Raw genomic sequence first — 24,792 nt, forward strand, 5'->3', positions numbered from 1 at the left:
CAGAGGTGCATTCCAGTGCCTCTTGAGACAGACAGATGGCAACAGCACTTTATCTTAAACCACAGGTCATACATAGTTCTGCTTTGTTGGCTGAATTGTGAAATCTGGCTGCAGATTTGAGCACCAAGCAACTGTTTACATCTAGTTCAGAATGGAAGTTTAATTCTTCATTTGTACCAATCCTGGCTGCACCAGGCTATAGTCTTTGAGATGCCAGGCCTTACTTCTGTGTCATTGGGTACTGTCACGGCTAGAATCACAGTGCTGAGTTTTATAGAATTAAATTTGCCTACCCCAACCATTTATTCTGGGAAGTGTCAGTCAATGGTCAGGTCTTCCTCGCTTTCTTGCTTTCTTATTAATTGCCATATTTGACACTGAAGATTTCCCTCCAGTTTGGATTCACTGGGTTGGATGAATTCTCCAGATCTGGGTTCTTTTTAGGGGCATTCACACTAATGAGGGTACAATCCATGTACACTAATACTTGAGGTGTACACTCATAACATTATTCACATGTAACATTTCAAATGTCTAGAATCTGTGTACCTGTCTACAAAATAGGTGAGCTGTAGAAATTAACAAGCGTGTACTCTTCCACACAAACATTTCTACATGTGCAGAGATAGCTTGTACCTGTGTTCATTGTAACATGTGAAGAAGCCTTTTGCATTCTCTGCAATGCCATGCCAAGGCTTGCTTGCTTGAGTCTTTGGAAGCTCTCTTCTCTGTCAATGCAGTCTCTGCAGGATACCTGCTCACAGTGCATTGTTTTGTGGTTAGCACAGGCTGAATTATAGAACCTTAGTGGTAGGCGGAGAACTCTGCCTTGAATAGCAGGGATTTGGACTAGGTGGTTGGTGGGTCTATCCCCAGGACTCTGAATCAGTGAACAGAAACTAAATATTTCTTTATTGAGATGAACTTTGCAGGAGGGCATAAAACTGCCCTGCTGTGTTTCAAATATCCCTGCTGTCAAATCGCACATTATACAGATATGCATTCCAAATAGGGGAGGTCTATTCGCTCATGCAGTGGGAGCAGGTGGTGGGAGGTTGTTTTGATGAGGTTAAAAAGCTCCTCCTACCTTTCCCCAAGCAGCAGCCTAATCTGCGTCAGCAGTAATTGTGAGCCTTGCACGGCTTTTTACAGTGAGGGTGAGTGCAAGCGATACATCAATATGAGGTATCAAACTGAGACTTAGATGTTCCCTCTAAGTGGCTGCTCATTTCCTGGAGCCATAACATGGGCTAAAGGTTAACTTGCCCATTCTCTGTGGAGGGACATTTTTTTTTTTTTTGGAAAAAAAATTCCTTTCTTTCTTTCTTTCTTTTTTTGAGTAGGAGGGGGGAAAGAATGGAGCAGTGCTGTGCCGTGCTGTGTCCTACCTAGAGAGCCTGAATTTGTGCAGATCCCTCCCTCCTCCACTCCCGCCCCCCCCAAAAAAAACTGGATTATTTTGCTAATCAGACTTCAGTGCAGCGAAGATAAAAGGGGGAGAATCTGTTGCCTAGATAGGAAGCTTTAATGAGCAGCTGCGCCCCTGGGGACAGCAAGCTGAAGTCGAAGGCGGCTGCTTTCCGGTCTCTTGTCATTTCTTCACTTGCTTCTTCGCCTCCTTTTTCTCCAATGGGCCTAAGCAAACGGGAACTGTCCAGGGTGCTAGAATGCTGGCTGCTTTGATGCTGAACGCAAGCGGATTGCAGAAAAAGAGGAGCTCCAGATTACTGCTCATTGCCGAAGGTAGGCTTGCTCTTTGTTTGAGAATCCCTGATTAATCAACAACAGCATCAACAGAGAGGGAGAGAGAGAGAAAGAGCCTGCCTGTAGTCACCGGGCGAGCGTGAGAGAGACTGTTTCAAACCTTCGCTGTCTAGGTGGCAATGAGAGAAAGGAGAGAGCATCTTTATCTGTTGCAAGAAGCCATTTGGATAGGATGTTTTCTATCCCTCCTTGTCTTTTCTTTTGGTCTGCACAGCATCCACTCCAATGAGGCACCTTAGCCACCTCTCTGCCACTGCATATGCTGGTGTTGTAATCTTCTGTGTGGTGAAGTGGGCAGAAAAATTCCTCCCATTTCTTTCCTGCTGGACTTCAAAGCAGGGTGCCGTTGATGCCCCCCTGAAACCTTTGCTGTTCTTTCTCTCAATGTGGATTTAAGATGCCAGATCCCCTCTCTCCCCCCAGCCCCACTGCATTTTTGAAAGTCAAACTTTAAAAAGGCTATTTTAATCCCACGCCGAGAAGATCGCTCTTTTATTTTTAATGCAACACACTGACTTCTAGAGATGCAGAATGCTACAATCTGGAAATGTTTGCCAAGAAGATCTCAAGCACTTTAATTGAAGAAAAACTGAGCCAATCTGCAAAATCTGTTTTTATGGTGCTGAAATATCCCTTCAGACTGCACTGAGATAAACCACAGGAAAGGGCTTTTACAGACAAAAGTCACCTTTAATTATTGCACTTAGCAGTCCCCCGAGGACTTTAATCTTGGTATGTACATGGTTTGTTTTGGTTTTTTTAAAAAAGAATCTCTAAGCATGCTAATGAAATACAGTGCTTATCTATATTTATATATCACTATATCACTTATCAGAGAGGCATATTGGCAGAAATGGAATGATTTACAACCCTGAAATATCTAAGCAAGAACTTTGTCTGTTTGGGGAGACATTAATCAAACCACAGCAAAACCAAATAATGCTGTAATGTATTTGGGATTATTTAATGTTCTTCTACACATTAGGTGCCTGATAAGAAGAACATTTGGTGTCTGGAGTTTTCATTTGTAAAGGCAACATTAAATTATTAAAAGGTTGCTAGCTATTTTTCTGACGTATTAATTGATATAATACCTAACAGCTGTGTTAGTTACTTATTAGGCATCCCACACCATTAATATTTCACAACATTTCAAATATGTTTCCCTTAGCCAAAAGATCTTCACTTTATCTTGCCCTCCCCACAATACACGCCTTGAAGAACATGGAAAACAATTTAGTTAAGCAGAAAGCAAATAAGTATTTCTCCTAAATTAAAAGACTATTGTCCTGGTAATGTTGGGATAATCTTAATCTCCTAATTAAAGGTAGTGCTGGCTGTTGGCTATCCAGTTACATGCTTCTTGCTTGTTAGGAAATTGTGCATTTTGGGATCACAACACATATGTGAAGGACTTCTGGTTGACAAGTAAACAACAACAGTAGTACTCCACATTCTAGAGGCTTTGAGGAGTGCAATCACAAGGAAGGGGAGATCTATCCTTTGTGCACATTTATTCGGTTTGTAAAGCGCTTTATTTCTGACAAAGAGACATAATATAAACACACCTTCTTGAAAGCATTGTTTTATTTCAGGTATGCAATGCATTTTTCCCTCATTCTTTTGAAGGAGCTCCTTTTAACCATTTGTGTTATTAAAAGAGAGGTCCTTTTACAGTTGGCATAATTCCCATTTACAACAAGGGTAGCCAGCAACAGAATAGAAAGTTTCTGGATCAGCCTGGTTGAGTATGTCAGAAGAGTTGATTCTTGGAAACTTTGCACTATGTGTAGCACTGCAGTCTGCCTTTGTGCTTTTGAAGAAGCCTAATGCTTTATTCCCTGTGTGTGGGCCATGTGGAATTGGAAAACATTTCCTTTAAATAAAAAAAAAAATCAAGTCTGCTTAAAAATTAACAAGGCAGCAGGCAGACATGTATATGAGAGCTTCATTGACAATGTGCCTAGCAAAGAAATAATTTGTCTTCTGAAAGCCATTTCATAAAAGACAGCAACTCTGAAGAAGTGGGGGTGGGAACCCAGTGTATAACATACCAGTGCCATTAGGTCTTTAACAGTGGTGCTGTAGTCAGCAGTCTGCCAGATATTGGATGTGGCCTAGCCTCTTTGCACTTACTGTCTTGTAAGCAATTCAAGAAGCACCGAATGAAAGCAGAGCCCAAACACTACAAGTGGTACTCCATATAACATCTGTGGTGAGAAGAGTGTACTTCAGATGAGCTAATTGTTATGTTGTAAAATGCAAGTGAACATTCAGAGAGAGGGATGGTATACTACTGGGGTATGTGCCCAACTCTTTTTTTAATTCTTCTGCCTATCTGAAAAGAAATCAGTTGGCACTTAAAAATGTGATACGTAGCTATTAAACTGATAGAAAATGGTTGTGGGTTCCTTTTTTATATATATCAATGAACTATGGAAGGCACTCGTTATCTTTATTTTAGCAACTTGTTCCATTTGATGGTCCATATTTTATTTCTCCTGCAGCACAGCATTTTCTTACAGCTCAAATCACACATGCAAATTGCAGAGTGGGAAACACTTGCAATGCAAGCAATGCAGTAGCAGCTTCATGTGGCAAGCAGTATTCATTGTAAGGTTTCATTGTAAAAGAGCAAGGCTTCAGAAACACCAAAAATGAATGTTTGCAGTAGTGTGGTAAAAATTGCCAGAACTTGTGTAGGGACCTGCTTTGCACAAATGAGTTGCATACTGCAAAGTGCATGTGTTCATTGAGTTTTAGGGTCAATCCAGATATTCAGTACCACCCCCCTGGCACTGTAGCCTCTTCAGAACGCAGCCAAACTTGGAGGACCCTTTCACACACAGGAGCTCTGTTGCACACACTAATTTCGCATTCTTGAAAGGGCTTCCTTGTGCAGTTCAGTAGGTGGAACATCTCTGGGTTTCTATTCCTATGCATATGCAGAATTTTCCATTCCACTGAAATGAATGGGGAAGCCTACACACATTAGAACTTCATATTCATGCTGGGTCAAAGTCCAGCTCTCTTATCTAACTGTGTGCACATGGAACATCAGACTTCTTTACATCCACCTGATCAGAAGATCTGCTAAAATCCCAATTATCTATATGACGAAGTAAGGGATGGGAAGACAAAATCCATCCTCTTGCTTTCCCTCTTTTCCAATGAGCAGTTCAAGCCAGGTATTGCTAATTATCTGGACAAAATCTCATTCATACTGCAGCCCACTGGAGGACAAGATCAGGGACGATGCACACAGAGCCTCTTAATGTAGCCCTAGCTGGATGGGCACATGTGACTTTATTTGCTTGAACATTATGATGTATTCTGCTATTGTTTTTACTTTACTAGATTAACCTTCCCTCTGCCATATCAAGTCTGCACTTTAAAGAAGTCAGATACTTGATTCCCTCATTCCTGAATTGCAAACTCAATTAATAATTTATCCTCGTTTACAGAAATTGCATGAGAATGATTATAATGATATTTCAGTTAGTCATGAGAGTCCTTGGGTGGAATATTATTCATTGAGCTGATTCACCTTGCCATAAAGTGAACAAACTGGCAGGATCAGTAAAACTTAAAAATACATGTATTCTCTGGTACACTTCACTTCTTCCCTGCTGATAACTGATTGCAGGGGCGAAGGCATCTCCTACTATCCTGCAACTGATTCTTGACTCTAGCTGTGAGAGGAAGAGAAAGTAGTGGAAATTTTAAACCATGCTGTGCTTTATAGGCGGTGATGACCTTCTTATTCTATAGACACTGTTGGCTGTCAATGTCATAAATGCTCCAGACCTATCCCCAAATGATCAAACTCCAGGGAGGTTGTCTAAGCAGTGTAGTTATTCCTTATAGCCCATTCCCACATGTTCTGTGCCAAAGAGATGATCAGGCAGCAATCAAATTTGGGTGAGAGGTGCCACCAAAACTGTAGCCGAAACAGAACTATTCAGAAACAAGAGGGGAGGTATCAATTTAAAAAACCCTAAGTATGCAGAACCCTCCCTCCAACAGCCCAAAAAGGATTGGAATAGCTCAGCAATCTCAGAATGTAGAGTGACAGCCAGGAGAATAGCATGGTGGGGTGTGGGGTGGAGAGACTAGGCAGCTGGAACCCTGAACAGGAGCACTGCTTTTTGTAATGACAACATTTTGTTGCAGGTTCCACTTGCATACGCTAAGTACAAAGCCTACATAAGACCAAATACAACAGCGCGCACACACACATGCACAAACACACACACAACAATACATATAACATATAAAATTCAGAAACATCCAATAATATTTATATAGCAAGGACTCTTATAAACCCAGTCTACTGAAATGGATAAATTATTATTATAATTATTCATGATTAATATATGTTATGGCTGTGTGTACACCATACTTTTAGAGGACATGAGAAGTACATTTTTTCCTCCAAAGAATCCTGGGAATGGCATTTTACCCTTCACAGAACTTCAATTCCCAGCACCCTGAAGCTAGTTCCCAGGACTCTTTGCCGGGAATGTGTGTTGAATGTATGACATGTATGCAGCCTAAATGGCAGCTGGGTAACCTAAGAAAACAAGGAATGAACCCTGGTTCACATTTCATGAAAAAGTAATAGATGAAGGTTCTGCATTGTTGATTGATTCATTATAGGTATAGACACAACTTGAGAAAAAATACATTAAAAACTCAATGATGTTCATGAAGCTCCAAGGGGCACCTGGTATTTATAACCAGTTCATTTGGAGCCTCATTTCTAAACACATTATGATTGGTTTTTGTTATAGTTGATCCCCTTGATCCAATACTCTTTCCCTCAAACCGGTTCTAAGAGATCAGATAGCCCAACTCAAACTGATTTTCCTGGATTTTAGCTGATTTGGTCCCTATTAACATCTGCACGTATAGATCCAGTGTCTCCCCATTTTCATCCCCGGTGCAGGGCCAGAGAAAGTTCTTGTGAAATTCTGTATCATGGCAGAATTTTGAATTTTCATTTTTCATGTTGAGGTGTCAAAATGAATTTCATCATTCCAGAAGGAGGAAAAAATGACCAAGTAGAAAAATAGACTCCCGTTACATTGTTAAACTATATCACCAGTTTAAATGCAATTTAGAGATCTCTCTGCATGAGTGGAAGGTCCTTCCTTAGTGTGGAGTAGGCAAGGTCACCCTATCTGTAGTCTTCTATGTCATCCAACAGGCTACTCTAAACAGTCCGCCTACCCTTGTGGAATCAGTTTTTCAAAAGGAGCACAGGGGACTGAAGACAGGTGAAAACTGGAATAAGCAAAACACTCTTTGTATGAGTAGAATTGCCTTCCACTTGTTCAGTGTATTATCTGGATCCAAGTCTTTGCCGATGCAAATTTTGAGAATGATGTGATATTAACTCATCAGAAAATTTGGTTCTAAGACAGTCATGAGCATCTGCAAGAATTTTTCAAGGGGTGTGAGCAAAGTAAATGACTGAAAGATGTGAGCAGGCTATTTCCACCATATCCAAACCTCATGTCTGTTGCACTTGCTTGAAGTTCATTCATACAGAGGTTGCACAATGTTTTCCCAGTGTTTAAACTCAAATACGATAATAAATGAATGTAATGAGAACTGCAAATAATCTTCACGTGGCAATGTCATTTTTAAGAGCCCTTTGGGGCTTATTGGGTTGGCTTTCAGTTCTTCCTTCTGAAGCCCCAGCTTGCTTTTTTCTGCCCTGAAGAGTATTTAGAGGCTTGTGCATATGGCATGGGAAACCATTGGAGTAAAGATGATCCAATGAATCTGAATGCACATATGGATCTAGTGCAAACACATCCCTGGCAGCCAAGATCCATCCATTAATCCGCCTGCAAAACCATGAAAAACAGTGTCAGACAAAATTAATGTGCCTAAGGTGACAACAAAAAAGCCATGCTTGTTCTAAATTTAGGTCTACTTCAAAAATATCTGAAAAGCAAATTTTGAAATCCAAAGTAGGGCAGTGCAAAAAAGTGAGCAAGTCTTTGAGGTTGTCATTACTCTTCATCAGACTGAATGTTAAACAAGGTAATTTGTAGCCAGAAAGTCTGCATTTGTTCCCGGTCTTAAGATGAAGTATTGGAGGAGAAAGCAGACTGAAGTAGGTTATGCTCACCTAGTTGCTAGGAAGGTTTCATATTTCAGCTAGGACTCCCAGGATGAAACGAAACACAGTGGCTGATCCCCCATTTTTTTTAATATAAAATTCAGCAGTCACTCAGATCTTTCTTCAGCTTTATGTAAAATGACATTGGAGAAAGTAGATCTTAAGCTAGTATGCTAAAAATGATTTATCTGCATGGACTTCTTTTCCCTCTTTGTCAACCTACAGGAAGTATTTTCCTCCATTTATTATCTCCAACAAGATGATGAGTTCTAATCAGGAGGAAGTCACTTTGGGCACTTTCCTCCAGTATATTGAAGATATGGGCATGAAGGCCTATGATGGTTTGGTTATACAGAATGCATCTGACATTGCTCGAGAGAACGATCGGATGAGGAATGAAACAAACCTGGCTTACTTGAAAGAAAAGAATGAAAAACGTCGGAAACAAGAAGAAGCAATAAAACGGTAACTATCCGGTTTTGTTAAAAATCAGGGTTGATTGAGAAAGAGTAAACAGGTCCCTTCAAAATCTGAAATGTTGGTTACATATTAAAAGATTGTCCCCACTAGTTGAGGGTTGACATGGCTATTTCAAGGAAGTGATGCTGGTTTTGGAGGTCAATGAGACTGGTAGCCTAATGGAACAGTGATAGCTCTGTTAGGATATCATGATGTTGTTGAAGCTAATATATAGTCCACTTCCTGGCAGATTGTCCAAGCTGTGTTACCCATCCCATTGCATGTCATGGAAGGAAAAGGGGAGCCTGTCTCTCACTGCACTGCCTTCAGGAGAGTGGCAGATGAGAACTTGCACATACACCATGGCTTAAAACAGGGGCCCACTTGACAATGCTTTCAGCTGCATGTATATATAAAAAAGAGGGGATCCTTTGGCTATCTATGTCTAAGGGAGTTTGCAAAGACAAGGGTCACTTGTTCTGGCCAGAAATGTCACAAGGAGAACATGGATTTCAAGCACTGGTTTGCATTATGGATTTCAGAGTTTGGCTGTTTGAATGCGGATATGAGAACCACAAGTACAGCCATGGATTTCCCCTGTAGCTTCCTGTTCCACAGCTGAATGAAGCATGCCACTTTAAGACATAAACCATGGCTTGCCTCATGAGCTGCAATGGGGAACACAACAGAAAAGGCTTCAGCTTCTCCATACCATATATCTATATCAACAGCTATGTATCATCTATATCTGTATATCTCAACACACACACCCCTGCCAAATCAAATGAATATTGGTTTACACTGAATGTATATTTCTTGGAAGACAGGTGGAGAGAAGGTAGCATGTGGTTTCAATTGACCTTTATGTGGTACTTGTATTATGTGATGTTTTTCCTACTTATGTGGTTTTATGCTACTGGTAGTCAGCTAGTGAATATTCTCAGAAGGACAAACAGTAGAATACGGTTGAAATTGTCATTGCTCCTGTCTATCCAGGAGCAAAAACTGGACCCAGGAAATGTTTCCCCAAAGTGTTTCTTCAGGGGGAGTGTGATCCCCATCTTGAATTGGCTGAACATCTCTTCCCAGTTTGGTCTTCCCTTCTACCATCAGTACTTACATCTTGTCTAGATTTGCCATAGATATCACTGGTTGAGAATTCTGAAGCTATGATATCCAAGTCCACTGGAAAGGAATCTTCTTCCAAAGATCAACCCAGATTTTTCATATCCAAGCTATACAATAATCTTATTCCGAAATTGTTTTGATAGAAGCAATTATATCCCCGGGCTGTAACTCATTGTATCAGAAACATGGAGATGATATGCAGATCATGCTAATTTTACACTTAAATCAGCCACATCCCTCAGGCTTGTGACACATTTCCAAAATGGCCTTTAGTGCTGAAGACTTTGCCCATTTTTAAAAATACATATATAGAGAAATTAATAATTGCAATTCTCACATTTACTGGGACTCCAGCCCAGGAAGAAATCTATTCTTTCTGAGCACATTGGAGAGATTCACTTGTTTTAATTATATTGAGGACATGTTTTTGAGTGCTTGATAGATTAGAAACAAAACAGTGAAACAGACTATCTATTAATCTCCAGACAGTGCTGTCTGGTGCACCAGTATCATTGTTCCTTATCCAGCAGCCGTGTGAGAGAAAATTAGAAACCTATTCTTTGGTCGCAGAGAAGAGGAAGAATCTTAGAGAAGGTTTCTGTAGCATTTAGTAGCATTCCACTTAGGAGAAGCAAAAGATATCTTCCCCTCCACATGCTTGTTGGACTCCTATATTTACATATGCATGCTCATCACTTGAGGACTACAGCATCAATAAAGATCTGCAACTGTGAAACAGACATCGCACCTCCACAAGTGCATGGGTGTCATATCACCTCACTTCACTTGAAGTGCAGTGTTTCAATGGGGTAATTAACGCTCACACACTGTCAGTGCTGGCATTTACCGAGCGATGTCCATGCATATATGAATTAGCCTTCAATTGGGGAATTGAAAAGAGTGGCTTCCACAGATGGGTAGCAACTGGTTGGTGAGCTTAAAGAGATACAAGTGATTATTTGTGAGTTGGAGCCAAGCCCATGTTGACCTGATGAAGGCCAAGTAGGGTGGGAAAAATAATATGATTGCCTTCAGGTTCTAAGTGCAGACGAATGTTACTGATTTGCTAGATTCATCTATCTCATTCTATTTTCCAACTGGAGTATGGTACTGAGATGGTGCTTGCTTGTAGCTGTGGTTGAGTGGAGTGCCTTGGATAGGTCTGGAGCATCATCACATCTGAATGAAGCAGCAAGACATTTGAAGGTGCTGGCCTGACACTTTTTGAGCTCTGCTGCAGGCAGCAAAAAACCTTGAGCCAACTCCACTCCAAAAAAGTTTTAGAAGGATAATATAGGGCTTGGTACTTTTTCACAGTCTGGCTCCTCTAATGCATTGGTTGGCAAACTAAGGCCTGGGGGCCAGATCCGGCCCAATCGCCTTCTAAATCCGGCCCATGGACGGTCCAGGAATCAGTGTGTTTTTACATGAGTAGAATGTGTCCTTTTATTTTAAATGCATGTCTGGGTTATTTGTTGGGCCTGCCTGGTGTTTTTACATGAGTAGAATGTGTGCTTTTATTTTAAATGCATCTCTGGGTTATTTGTGGGGCAAAGGAATTTGTTCTCCCCCCAAAAAAATAATAATAGTCTGGCCCCCACAAGGTCTGAGGGACAGTGGACTGGCCCCCTGCTGAAAAAGTTTGCTGACCCCTGCTCTAATGTGTCTTCTTGTGGGGGAAATACTGATTTTTTAAAGAACAAAAAACAGGAAGGCTAATACTAGGAGCCGTATTTCTGGACAGTGATATGTATTACAGGGTGATCTATGAATAAGATGGTAGGAAATATTTTCAACAATACATCATTTAATGCCAAACAAATTGCTATGCTTCAGGGCTTCTGATAGATGTGTGTGTGTTTTATGTGCTGAACCATACAATAAATGTCTTGTATCTTAAACAGTTGTTAAAAAAAATAACTGTGAAAAACAGTTGTAAAAAAATTCTAAGGCATTAAAAAATATTACATACCTCTTGTGTAAAAAACAAAAACAAAAAAGACATTCACATCCATTGTATTGCACACTTTCCCCTGAAGTAAAATGGAAGTGAAAATGATGCTTTCATGAATAGCAGTGGCATTAAGAATGATTTTGGCAGGATGGTTAATAGTAATAAAACAAAACTCATACCTCATATATCTTTCCTAATAAGTGAGTCTTAAGCTATTCCTTCTGAGTGTACTGATAAAGTCTTTGTCTCTTACTGGATGGAGTCAGCTGATGAATTTCTGACCTAATTTTAGTATAGCAGTCAGCAATTGTGCAAAGAATACCAGGTTAATGTGGTGATTAAGAGAATGAGATGAAATGATGATACAAATGTTTAGTATGCCTGTGACATACTAACGGTCTGTGGCCGTTTTATTGTTAGCCTTTTCTTTAAAAAAATCATTTCAAAAAACAATGTTATTTTAAAATATAACACAGTATTATTCACATGTTGATATTGTTAAAGTGCAACACTGCTCATCACATTTCCTAGGAAGCATGGACCTACCTTCCCTATAGTGGGTGGTCTGTGCATTCCTCTAGATGTCTATTGCCCACTCTTAAGAAATCACAGTACACCAATTGCTGGAGGGTTTACTTCTGGATATGAATGTCAGGGAAGCTCCATCAATTCATAGTGCTGTAGGACGGATGGATATTTTGGGTTTACCTGTAGGCACTCGTGGTTTTAGTCCTTTGCCTGCCAGCCTTTTCATAGTTGAAGAAGACATTCCGATAATTCACGTTGCTTTGATTTTAATGTTTCCATGTTTATGCTCCCCTAGCATCATCATCTCATGAAATACTTTTTTAAATGCATGGTAGTAAAACAGTGATGGGGAAACTCAGGCTCAGGGACCACATACCACCTTCTAGCCCTCAGTACTCTCCACTAGACCACACCCCTCACTGCTCCTGCCTTGTGCCCGAAATGTTTTTGCCTGGCTGACATATGTCCTTGATCTCTGATAATGCCCCATTCTTGTCTGAATGGAGGATAGAAAGAGTTGTGTGTGGAAACTACTCTACTCTACAAACATAACATTTACATCCATTGCTCTGCCTACTTTTGCCTCTCCCACCACTGACATGAGGTCACCAAAAGATTGGCCAGAAGTGAATATACTATGCAGGCTGAAAAGGGTTCCTCATCCCTTCTGAAAAACATCCCCACTGTAAAATAGCTTTTAAAAGGGATGCGGGTGGTGCTGTGGGTTAAACCACAGAGCCTAGGGCTTGCCGATCAGAAGGTTGGCGGTTTGAATCCCCACGACGGGGTGAGCTCCCATTGCTTGGTCCCTGCTCCTGCCAACCTAGCAGTTTGAAAGCACGTCAAAGTGCAAGTAGATAAATAGGTACCACTCCGGAGGGAAGGTAAACGGTGTTTCCGTGCTCTGCTCTGGTTCGCCAGAAGCGGCTTAGTCATGCTGGCCACATGACCTGGAAGCTGTACGCCGGTTCCCTTGGCCAATAAAGCGAGATGAGTGCCACAACCCCAGAGTTGTCTGTGACTGGACCTAATGGTCAGGGGCCCCTTTACCTTAAAATAGCTTATATATTAGGATCATTTAATACTGCTATTGGCAATAACAATGAAATCTGAATGAGCTTATTGAGAATGCGTTGTATGGCTACAGTGGTTAACATTGTTTTTTGGCAAGATTGACATAATTCAAGCCTGCTCCAATGCACACTCTTTTATGTATGTATTTATTTATTTATTGCATCAGAAGGTGAGGTGCTTTTCTTGTATCTCCATAGAGAAAAGGGCAAGAGGTTTAGGGTGCAATCCTATGGTCTTGGGACAGCATCCTCAGGTGCTGTGGATTTTGAGCAGGTAGAGCAGGAGGTCTGCTCATGGAGGTCTCCTACTTGCAGCCAAAGGTAAATCCATGGCCATGATAAGAATACAGAAAGAGTCCTGCTGATCAGGCCAAAGACCCATCCAATCCAGAATTCTGTCCTCACAGTGGACAACCAGATGTCTGCAAGTAGGACCTCTGATTCCCAGCAACCGCTAATCTTTTCATTCACTCCCACTGAGCACCTTCCAATCCCAATGCACTTAATGGTGAAAGTCTTGCACGTCGTCATTTAGATGCAGCTCCAGCACTTGTTGGTCCAGCCTTAGTCCCATTCCAAGCACTGAAGTGCCACTGCATGTGGCTTTGTTTTGCTCATTCCCGGGAATAAGTAGACAGATGTTGCAAAGGAGGAGGAGCATGTCTGCTGCTTGCATTCTGTGCCAGAGCTAACAGAAATGGGCCAGCCAGGCAAGAGCAGAGCTAAGCTCTTGTAAAGAACAAGTAATTGTAATGAACAGCTGTCATCTCAACCCCTCATGATCTATGGCAAGCCACACACTGAAGACTAACCCTTCAGCAAATGTAAGCACATTTATTTATTTTTTTGCTTTCCTTTAAGAAAACAACTCTCTTCATATTCTTTTATGTGTGCATTTATGTTTAGCTTAGCTAGAGAGCTGGATCTAAAGCAGAAAAAGGGATGTGGGAGGGGGAGAGTGTGTGTGAAAGCGACAGACAGACACACAGACAGACATAAGAAGGATCTTGCAGTGCCATCCTATGCTTGTTTACTTTGAAGTAAGTCCAATTGTGTTCAATGGGGCTTACTCAAAGAGAAGTGTAAATAGGCTTTCAGCCCCAGCGTGGGCTGAGTACCTTTGACATCTTACACGGCTGCATGTGCAGCAAAACTTGATTTATTGCTGATACAAATTTTGTCTTAGCTGACAAAATACAATGCAATATTGGATTAGCAGCTCTCTCCTAAATGTATCTGCTTGGAAATGTGTGTCATTGACTTCAAGGAAGTCTTCCATAGACACAAAGCCCAGAATTCTGCAAATGGCCACATTGAAGGGTTTGACAATTATTAATTCATCAAAGATCATAATGTCATTTGATTGCAATAATGTGGTAGTGTCGAGAAGACAGCACGATTTTGGCTACCCCTGCCATAGGCCAATAAAACAAAATAGAAAGGCATAGACTACTTTTATATTTTTGAAATTGCTACTGGCTAAGATTGTGCTCAGTGAACTTCATGCTTCAAATATGCTATGGGATTCATGCTTTGTCAATGACAACATGCTGTAGGTCAGTCCTCCAGGAAAACTATCCAACCCTGTGATCTGCCACAGTGGAAAATGTGTTTGGATGGCTTGCAATGACTGCTGCAAGAGTGCAATGTCATAACCTGTGGCTTTGAACTGGTGCTGCAAACGAAGGCTAGATATGAAGCTGACATTGGTGTTATTGTGCTGGGAACAACCAGTGACCAGGTCAAATCAAATGTGTAGCATATAAAAGAAAGGAGGTATGATGATGATGATGATCATGATGATGATGATGATGATGATGATGATGATGCAAGGATCAGGGATGATTTCTCAACATCTCCAATATGCTCATTTCCAATATTAGTTGATGGTAAGCTTTGATAATAGACTTGGAGGCAGCAAGCATCAGAGCAGAATTTCCTGCTTCTTATCAGTGCAAGGTAGATGCACCCAGTAATGAGCAGCCAAAGTTTCAAGGTGCTAAGGTAATCTAAACACTTGGATAGTAAAAAGCTGGGTATCACTGACAAAGGCAGATATATATCTGGGTCAAGATTATGTGGGTCAATGTCTTATTTAGTTGTTGCATTAATAAACATATGCTTCACGTGCAACGTGATGCCGATTTTCCAGGACTGAATAATAGCCAGCTGTAATCAAAAGATTTGTGCCTATGTAAGGATGGAATCATGACGCAAATAGAGCTGCTTTTTTCATGATCTTTCTGGATAGTTGACATAGTGACTCCACTGCGTGCACAGTAAATACTGTAATGTACATGCCATTATCTCATGACCTTGCTATAGACAGGTTAATGTGGAGAAGGTGCCATCTACAGCTTTGCTACCCATTGTCAATGAAATGGTTTCAATAGAGATGCCCTCCAAATGCATTACGGCGTATTTATAAATAATTGAGGTGAACTAGATAACAAATCCGCCTTTCCAAAAGCTTTCTATCCATATGGCTCCCCATATGTAAGACAAAGCGAATGGTAATGGCAAGAGAAATTTCATCCCAATTATCATTTTTGAGCATAAGAAGGGATCACACAAAAAAACCCATTTAGGACCATTCAGAAGCCTGACTCTGTGTTATTCCTTACAATTTTGAAACATCTGTTTTATAAACAGTGTGACAGAAGCTGGGTATCATCCCCACTCTGCTGAATGGTAGTATGATACCAAGGGGTTCCAGGCAGTCAACTAGCGTTTGTGCTCTTTTGGAGAATAGAAGATGTCGTGGGGAGTGTCGTAGCTTTAAGAAAGATGATTTGTTCACATGTGTACACCTTCAGTCTGCATGGAGGGAGTCTGGATCTTAAAGGTAAAGTTAAAGGAACCCCTGACCGTTAAGTCCAGTCACGGACGACTCCGGGGTTGCAGCGCTCATCTCACTCTGTAGGCTGAGGGAGCCGGTGTTTGTTCGCAGACAGCTTCCGGGTCATGTAGCCACCATGACTAAGCCGCTTCTGGTGAACCAGAGCAGCACATGGAAACATTGTTTACCTTCCAACCAGAGTGGTACCTATTTATCTACTTGCACTTTGAACTGCTAGGTTGGCAGGAGCAGGGACCGAGCAACGGGAGCTCACTCCGTCACAGGGATTCGAACCACTGACCTTTGGATCAGCAAGCCCTAGGCTCTGTGGTTTGACCAACAGCACCACCCGCATCCCTTACAGCATGGTGATTTCAAGTGGGGCTTGTTCCACACAGCAGTACAATACTGGGGTCAAAGATGGATCTCAGTTTTTCTTCTTCCCTTCTTTTTCCCAGCACACCTTCCTCTAAAGACTCTGTTTTCCTGTCACTTCAAACACACCCCCCATCACCATGGCAATCTCTGTGTGCCCAGGCCCAAGATTCCTCTTAATGGGCCTTCAACACCTTTTGTCATGTTAATGCCTCTATCCCAGGTGAGACCCTATCTTGGAAAGGAAGTTTAGCTTGTACTTTTCTTCTGGCCTGCCATCTTCCCTTCAATACTCCCAATAATCAAAATCCTACCATTTATTAATTTCTAAAGTTTAAGCTCCCCACCCCAATCTTTCACAATATATCTATTGAAAGAGTAACCTAGATGACCAAGGAGGGTAGCATGCCTGGGAGGAGGGTTCTAACTGAGTCTGATGTACCAGTTTTGTATGTGCAGGGTTTTGTTTTTGTTTTCCATATGGAGCAACAACCATATATTCTGCCCTTGCACCTCCTGTCTGAAGGACAGCCCCTAGACAAATTCATCCTGTGATCTTGCCAGCCATGCATTTTACTTCATCTAATCCAGAAAGCTGATAGCCTGATATTTTCCTTTAATACTCCTAAAGCAGAAATGACCCGGTTGAAACTTTGCTGCCGTCCTAGTACCTTTGTATAGAACAATGTAATTAACACGGAGACATGGGCATTGCAAAATGTTCTTCATCTTTCAGTCAGTGTCTAAAAATACACCATAGTTCCAGGGTCAATAGATGTTATTGCTACCTGTTATGAATCACTTTTTGGCCATAGTCCAGTCCTTCAGTGGGTTGATGCTGACATTACTACATGCAGCCTGGCTAAGCTTCTTAGGAGATTGAAGAGGTTGAACAGGGTAGATAGAACTTTGCTGAGCAGATGCACAAAAAAGGAGGGGCAAATATGGACAGGACTCAGTCAAGTGGGGTCCTATTCAAAGTACCGCCTCGCATGTCTAGCTTCAGGGAATTGCCCTTTGCAAATTCTGATAAGACCTGACTTGATTCTTACCACCCATACAAATGTGTGGAGGAGTGGGATGCAGTTATCCTTTTCAAATTTTGTGATGCAGTTCTCAAAGGGGGAAACAATGTACCAGAATGCATATAAAAATATTTTATGCATATAAAAATATGCATTGAGGATAAAACGTGACAGAAGTGCATATTTTGCAAGAAAGAACATTAAAATATATCTTCAAATACAAAACAAAATATACAGGCAACAGATGAAAGGAAACCAAGAAACCAAAAAAAGTGATCAGATAACTAAATCCCCATAAAAGCCTACTGAAAGGAGTAGGGTCTAAAATCAGCTTTCTATCTGTGGTGAATAGAGCTGTCATACATCTGGATTTTCCCGGACATTACTGAGATTTCAAAGGAAAAAATGACATCTGGGGGGGATTTCTGGCAGGCGACAGTCCTGGATCTTAGGCAAGTCAATTTAAAAAATTAGTCAACAATTTTCGGGGTATCTTGGTTTTTACTTTTTGAAATATGGCAACCCTAGTGGTGAATCTTGTAATTTTTACAAGCAAAGTAACCATCCGATTGCTCCATCATGTGGCCAAATTATCCTTAGTTGCTACAGGACAGAATATTATTCAGATAACCAATCTACCTTGAATCCAGCTGTCACGTGTAATGAATTTAATGTACAAACATTGGCCTCCCAGTGACAAGAGACTGTGCTTAAACCAGGAAGGAGGGTTTTTGAAAGAGGGAATAAAAAACAGACATCAAACATTTTAGTGTTACAAAACATCTAAGTTCCAGGGTGTGCAGGATAATGTGAATGGAGAGATTTGGGGTCCTTTATTCTTAAAAACCTTTTTAAAGGATAGCAAACATTTCCTAATCCTACACAAATATTTTACCAAAGTAGTTCCCCCACCCCAACTGAAACACTTAGATGAAATTTAATGGACACAGCCCTTTCTGAAACATACACATTATTAGAAATTATGCCTGCACTTTAATGGACTATTGCAATTTATAATGTTTCTAGATCTTTCTAAAACAGAAAAGCTACTATATACATATACCAGAGAAGCTTTATTATCTATTAAATTAAGTACATTCCCAGAAGGAATTAAATTTTATTGACAGACTCAGACTGAAGAAAGAATCTTGACTGCTGACCAATTACATTCTGAGTTCACTAAAGGGGTTGAATCTCATTAATAAAGGAATACTCTGAGCAAAATGGCACCATCCATTTGTTGCGTGCATCAGCAAAGCCTGCTCTGGTTAGTTTTCTGTGCTGAATGTTGATCTTCTGCCTTCAGAAATGCCATAGTGGTTCTCGACAAACACTTTCATTACTCGTGACTTGTACTGTAAAGGTTAGGGGAAAGGGTGACATTACCCAAGGGAATGATATTAATGAAAAGGACAGGTGCAAAGGACTATGAACTTCCACAGTCCTCAGAATCTGCCTGCAGTGACACCAATCCAGGAATATACTTCACAACAACAATGAAATTGGTTGCTAATATTTTCTATAGCTGGCAGAACATATTTCAAACACACGCATGCAAATTCGGGGAAAAGTGCAATATTGAGGTGTTGTGGATTTGTGTTTGTTTTTAGCAAAATGTAAACCAGGGATGTGGAACTTCAGGCCCAGGGCCCAAATTTAGCTATCCAGGTCTTTGAATGAATTGATTGATTACAATCACAGACGAGAAATTATCCAGGTCTTTGTATCTGAACTTTGGGACTCTCCCCAAGCCACGCTTCCTTTCCAGTCACCATTCCCTTGGCCAGGCCACATGCCTCACCAGCCCTGCCCCCTGCCTTCTTCAAATGCTTTTGCCTGGTTGAATATAATGCCTTTTGCTTGCATGGATGGAGGTGGGTGGGTGGGTGATTTTTGTATGTCTGGAATGTAGCCTACAAAACAAAGGTAAGAATCTCATTGCTCTATCCACTTTTCTACTCTTGCCCCATCCACTATTAGAGTGCGGCCCCTGGAAAGCCGCTTTGTTACTTACCTGTTTCCCCCCGGTGTGTACATGTTTTTATATTTAACAAAAATTCATTTAAAACTTTGGTTTTTTATTTAAAAAAGTCACTCAGGAGGGAATGTGGCCCACAGGCTAGAAAAGGTTGCCCAACCTGATGCATGTATTTATTTTATGGAACAGTTTAGTTCTAGGGTTTGGTGTTCGTAACTTTACAGAAAAGGCAGCGTTGATTTTCTTGTATGAAATACGGTCTTAATTCTAAGTGCCTCAAAGAGGTTGAATAAATTCATGGAGAATGAGAATCAACATCTAATGGGTTGTATCCGAAGTAGAGTTAAGTAACATAATCCATCAGCGAAAGGATCACCCTTGTGCAATGGAAACAGCACCTCCACATACCTCCAAAATCTGTTCTGGGTCGTCGTCCCCCCCCCCCCCCCCGCAATGCTCTGAATATGGGGAAGGTGTGGGGTGAGCACAAGGGAAAGAGAAGAGAAAGTTCTGCTGTGTAAGTGTAAATCCTTGCCCAATAGCTAAATGGAGCTTCCATGTTTAACAGCATACTACCAAGATTACTTGAACTACACAGGAGAGTTTCCATGTCCTACTGTCTCTCTAGAGCAGACCTCCAAGTCTCCCTATTTTCCAGGGTTGTCCCTGATTTAGAGAAGCTGTCTCAATTTCTGATTTGATCACTTAATGTCCCACTTTTCCTTAGGATGTCCCTATTTTCATTGGAGAAATTTTGGAGGGTATGCTAGATGGTTAGGGCAAACTAGGAGGCAGAAAAGAAAGACTTGGATTTTTTCGCAGAGCTATCTTATTCCAGTTATAGGTAAGCTGATGAAAGCATCTGTCTCGGGAGCAAGGTGAAATGTCTCGGGAGCAAGCCAAGCTGAGGTCAATTCTAGAAGCAGATGAGGAGGAAAGTGCAAGGAGAGATGCATTTAGCAAGGCTCAAAGGCTTGAGGAGCCTGCAGAAGGAGCACAAAGGCTAAGGAGCAAAGCAGGAATAGGGAGGGACAAAGCAAGAGTCTGCTTGTGCCCATGTGCAGATGTCTGGCCCCTGGCAGCAGAGAAAAGGCAAACCAGACCAACCATGAATAAAAAGAGGCCATAATGTTATTGATTACCAGCAACTAAGTAGGGTTGGCTAGGCTTAGGGTAAGATGAGTAATCAGACCCACCCCCCTTTCTGTCTGACTCTTGGCCCTAGCCCAACTGCTAGAACCTCCATAGGAACTGCCAGCCAGGCAAGCTGGACTATTCCCACTGCCTCACAAGGGACTCACAATGCAGTGAACTGTGAGCTGAAATCTGCAAACAGGAAGTGAAAGTTTGTACAGACATTGACCATTTTAGTAAAGGTAAAGAGACCCCTGACCATTAGGTCCAGTCGTGGCCGACTCTGGGGTTGCGGTGCTCATCTCGTTTTATTGGCCGAGGGAGCTGGCGTACAGCTTCCGGGTCATGTGGCCAGCATGACTAAGCCACTTCTGGCGAACCAGAGCAGCACACGGAAACGCCGTTTACCTTCCCGCCGGAGCGGTACCTATTTATCTACTTGCACTTTGACGTGCTTTCGAACTGCTAGGTTGGCAGGAGCAGGGACCGAGCAACGGGAGCTCACCCCATCGCAGGGATTCAAACAGCCGACCTTCTGATCGGCAAGTCCTAGGCTCTGTGGTTTAACCTACAGCACCACCCGTGTCCCTCAGTGACCATTTTAGGCATGTCCAAATGATGTACAATTGTTGACCTGGAAGAAGGAAGAGGGGGGGGCATAATGAGGCCAGAGTGGGGTGGAACAGGGCTGGGCATGCTTATATGCACTCAGTCAACGTGTGCGGGGGCCAGGAACATAACCCCCATGCGAAATGGCTGTTGCCTGTGTAAGGAAATGGGAGTGACTGGTTGCACAGATTAAAAAAACAGTCAAACTTTGGCAGTTTAAGAGATCTAGTCCTGGACTAGGGGAACTTTGCTCTGATTCAGCAGTCAGTTCACACATTCTTAAAAAGCACTTGCAGAATGGGGCCAGATCTACCAGTTTAGTTTAGTTTTCATTTTTGCGCAACTTAATATAACAGGGAAACTCTGTTTTAATTTCCTTCATGTAAGGCGCATTGTAGCTGGATGAATCATTCTTGTGGGTTGAAATTGCAAATTTCAATACGAAAGCTGAACATTGTGAAAATTTGGTTCACAAATAAAACTTTAGTGGTAAATTCACATATAGAAACATTATATGTTGCCTGTCCCCTTTTGGCGTATTGGACTTTCTGATTATAAAGGAATTATTTCCTTCCCATCCACACCAAAGCTGACAAATAACTCTGCTAGTAATTGAACCAGGGCTAGTCAACATACTGCTGTCCAGCTATTGGACTACAACTCTCATCAGCCCAGCCAGCAGGGTCAGTGTCAGGGATGCTGAGAGTTGGTAGTCCATCAATGTCTTGAAGGGACCATATTTGCTGCTCCTGAACTAAGCTGACCTATCTCAAGCTATCAGCAGTGCCCTGCCATATCAGATTACAGAGTTTTAATATGAATATTTTCAATAGTTTGTAGAAATATTTCAGTATCCTGGTAATCCAATCAAACAAGCTATCATCTAACTGAGATTATACTTGCCTATCCATATATAGATATATATCTTATTGCAAATGCCTCAGATAAAAATTCTGTCCTAAAGTTCATCTTTTTACTGAAATCCAACATCTGCCAGGGGGTATTTACCTGTCGTTAGACAGGTAGTTGTCTGAAGTGATATGAAAATATTAATGTTGCTCCCCACCCCCACTTTTTTTTTTACTGGATTACCTTTCCATATGATTGGACTGGCAAACCATAGATTGTAAAAGTGGCGTAAGAAAGAACTGTAAAATGTATTACTTCACAAAGTGGCCTTTTCCATCAAATGCTTTTCTGTTCTAATTTGACTTGAGATCACAAGTGAAGTAATTTGAAAGTGTCAACGCAATTCCCTCTGGAAAGTTGCCATCAGATTAAAAATAATCTAATTTTAAAATTTAGCTCCGAGAGTGATTTTCTCCACTGAATCTATTAACAAAGGCAGGATCATTTGTGTCACACACATGAGTAAGGCATATTGAGTCAAGAAAGGTGCTAATTGCTCATGAGTAGTGCTCTCTTAGCAGCTAGAGGACAGGGCACCCTCCCTCTAATGAATCATCTACCCGTTGCAGAGGAATTGTGCAGGTGGGAAGGTGACATGCAGCTTTTTTCATGTTGCTTGACCATAGAATCATAGATTTGTAGAGTTGGAAGGGACACCAACGGCCATCTAGACCAGTGTTCCCCAACCTTGGGCCTCCAGCTGTTTTTGGACTACAACTCCCATCATCCCTCGCTAGCAAGACCAGTGGTCAAGGATGATGGGAACTGTAGTCCAAAAACAGCTGGAGGCCCAAGGTTGGGGAACACTGATCTAGACCAACCCCCTGCAATGCAACGGTGACTGGCCCAAAGTAAAAGTTGCAAATCTTTTCCCAAAAGTGTTCCTAGCTCTGAATATTTCCCTGTAATGATTCTGAACTTTTTGGCTGCCTAGTGCAGCGGTTCTCAACCTGTGGGTCCCCAGATGTTGTTGGACTACAACTCCCATCATCCCTGAGCTCTGGCTTTGCTAGCTAGGGGTGATGGGAGTTGTAGTTCAACAACATCCGGGGATCCATAGGTTGAGAAAGGCTGCCCTAGTGGGATGGAGCATTTTCATTGGGCACAGCTACTCTGGCCAACATTGCAGGGAGTTGACCTTGGCCCAAAGGATGACCCCCAGAAGTTCACTAAGGACAGCAGCACGGAAGGTGAATTCAGGGTGCCACAGGTCCAGGGCTTTGAGAGCCACACATCCCACAATGTTCATAATTCTGAGCTGCAGCTTAATTTCCTGAAGCATTTGCACTGGTAATGAAAAAGCTTCAACTCCTCCAAATATTACAATTCTCATTCAAGCTGATATCTTGATAATAGCAATTTAGAAATACATTTAATAAACAAAGCTAATATGTAGCATACAAAGGTTCTGTAGCATATGAGTAGAAAGAACTTCCACTTGTACAGGGTGGTGACTGTGGGTTTTGCTGTTCTCGCTACCCACTGTAGTACTCCCCAAAAGCTGAGTGTGGGGGTCACCTTGATGATAATGATTATAATGATGATGATATTAATAATAATATATTATTTATACCCCGCCCATCTGGTTGGGTTTCTCCAGCCACTCTGGGCGGCTCCTGACAGAATATTAAAAATAGAATCAAACATTAAAAACTTCCCTAAACCTCTAGAGCAGCCTTCCTCAACCTCGGCCCTCCAGATATTTTGAGACTACAATTCCCAAGATCCCTGACCACTGGTCCTGCTAGCTAGGGATCATGGGAGTTGTTGGCCAAAAACATCTGGAGGGCCGAGGTTGAGGAAGCCTGCTCTAGAGCAGCATGGAGGCTGTAGTCAATAGGGAGGATAGGTGACAATTGTGGGAGCTCTGCTTGCACAAAACCCCTTGGGATATAAGCCTTTTTCAGTGCAGGCTGAATTCTGACAATTCAACAAAACCAGGTTGTACAGAAGAGTCAGAAAACACGATAGACTCACTTCCTGACTTTGCAAGCTGGCAGGGCCTAAATCTTTGAAAATGTGGAAGCAGACATTTGTACACAGAATCAGACAAGTAGGGATGTAGAAGGCAACTCTGATCCTCCAATTTCATTAACAGAGTCACTGTTGTTTATGAAAGATGTGTATTATGCACTGTGTATTATGCATTCGGGGAAGGGCAGTGCAAGTGCTTTATTAGTTTTTTTAATCCTGCTACACATACACACACACACACACACACACACACACACACACGTGGAAGGTAATTCACTACAATGTACCATTGAGGTGGTCCTGAAGCTTCATGTATCTGCAGGTATCTTTGAAATTGCCGCTGTGTAAAACACAGATGGCATTGGATGACACGTGAACTTTGGCAGAAATGAGATGATGCAAACCCTCCATTTAAAAATATTGACAGTTACATGGTGTGCAGCAAATTAATATCATTTAATCCTTTCCTTCTAGTAGATTATATAGGACATCTCTCCCCAGTAGATTCTGTGCTAGCTGAGGGCACTTTCATTTATTAAATTGAGATCACATGTTTGGAGCCATTAAGCAAATTGCTAAGTACAGCCTTTCCTTGAATGCCAGGGCAAATGTAGTATTTCATACCTTCAGTTAAAACCACATTGTAATTTAATTTCTGAAATGTACTTTTAATTGAATATTTTCAGGCAATGGGAATATCAGGGGATGTATGTTGAGCATTGCAGTGGGTTGTTCAAAAATAGAGTGCTTTAAAGGGAGCAAACCTATTGCACTATTTGATGCAAATGTTGTTTTCTTCATCCAAATGTTATTCCAGAATAGTAAGGAGCACTGCGTGCAAATGCTAATGGCAGAAACTATGGCTCTGGAGTAATTTGTTTCCTATATTTAGCCTTATTCACCAGGTAGC

At 41.6% G+C, this 24,792-nt stretch overlaps 1 protein-coding gene across 5 annotated transcripts in view; it reads left to right on the top strand.

Annotated features, from left to right (window-relative positions):
• The first annotated feature begins 1,123 nt into the window (after positions 1–1,123).
• NYAP2 (neuronal tyrosine-phosphorylated phosphoinositide-3-kinase adaptor 2) overlaps positions 1,124–24,792 on the top strand; it is a 142,812-nt gene continuing 119,143 nt past the window's right edge. For 4 of the 5 annotated variants that reach the window (XM_079975871.1, XM_079975874.1, XM_079975873.1 and 1 more), the window contains exons 1-2: positions 1,124–2,496; positions 8,123–8,362. In XM_079975871.1, the coding sequence (XP_079831997.1) occupies positions 8,157–8,362 (206 nt within the window). In that variant the 5' untranslated portion in view covers positions 1,124–2,496; positions 8,123–8,156. The remainder of the gene's footprint in view (positions 2,497–8,122; positions 8,363–24,792) is intronic. The other variant, XM_079975872.1, reaches the window with a different exon arrangement.

The sequence above is a fragment of the Podarcis cretensis genome, assembly GCF_951804945.1.
Source record: "Podarcis cretensis genome assembly, chromosome: 5".
Classification (NCBI taxonomy): Eukaryota; Metazoa; Chordata; class Lepidosauria; order Squamata; family Lacertidae; genus Podarcis; species Podarcis cretensis.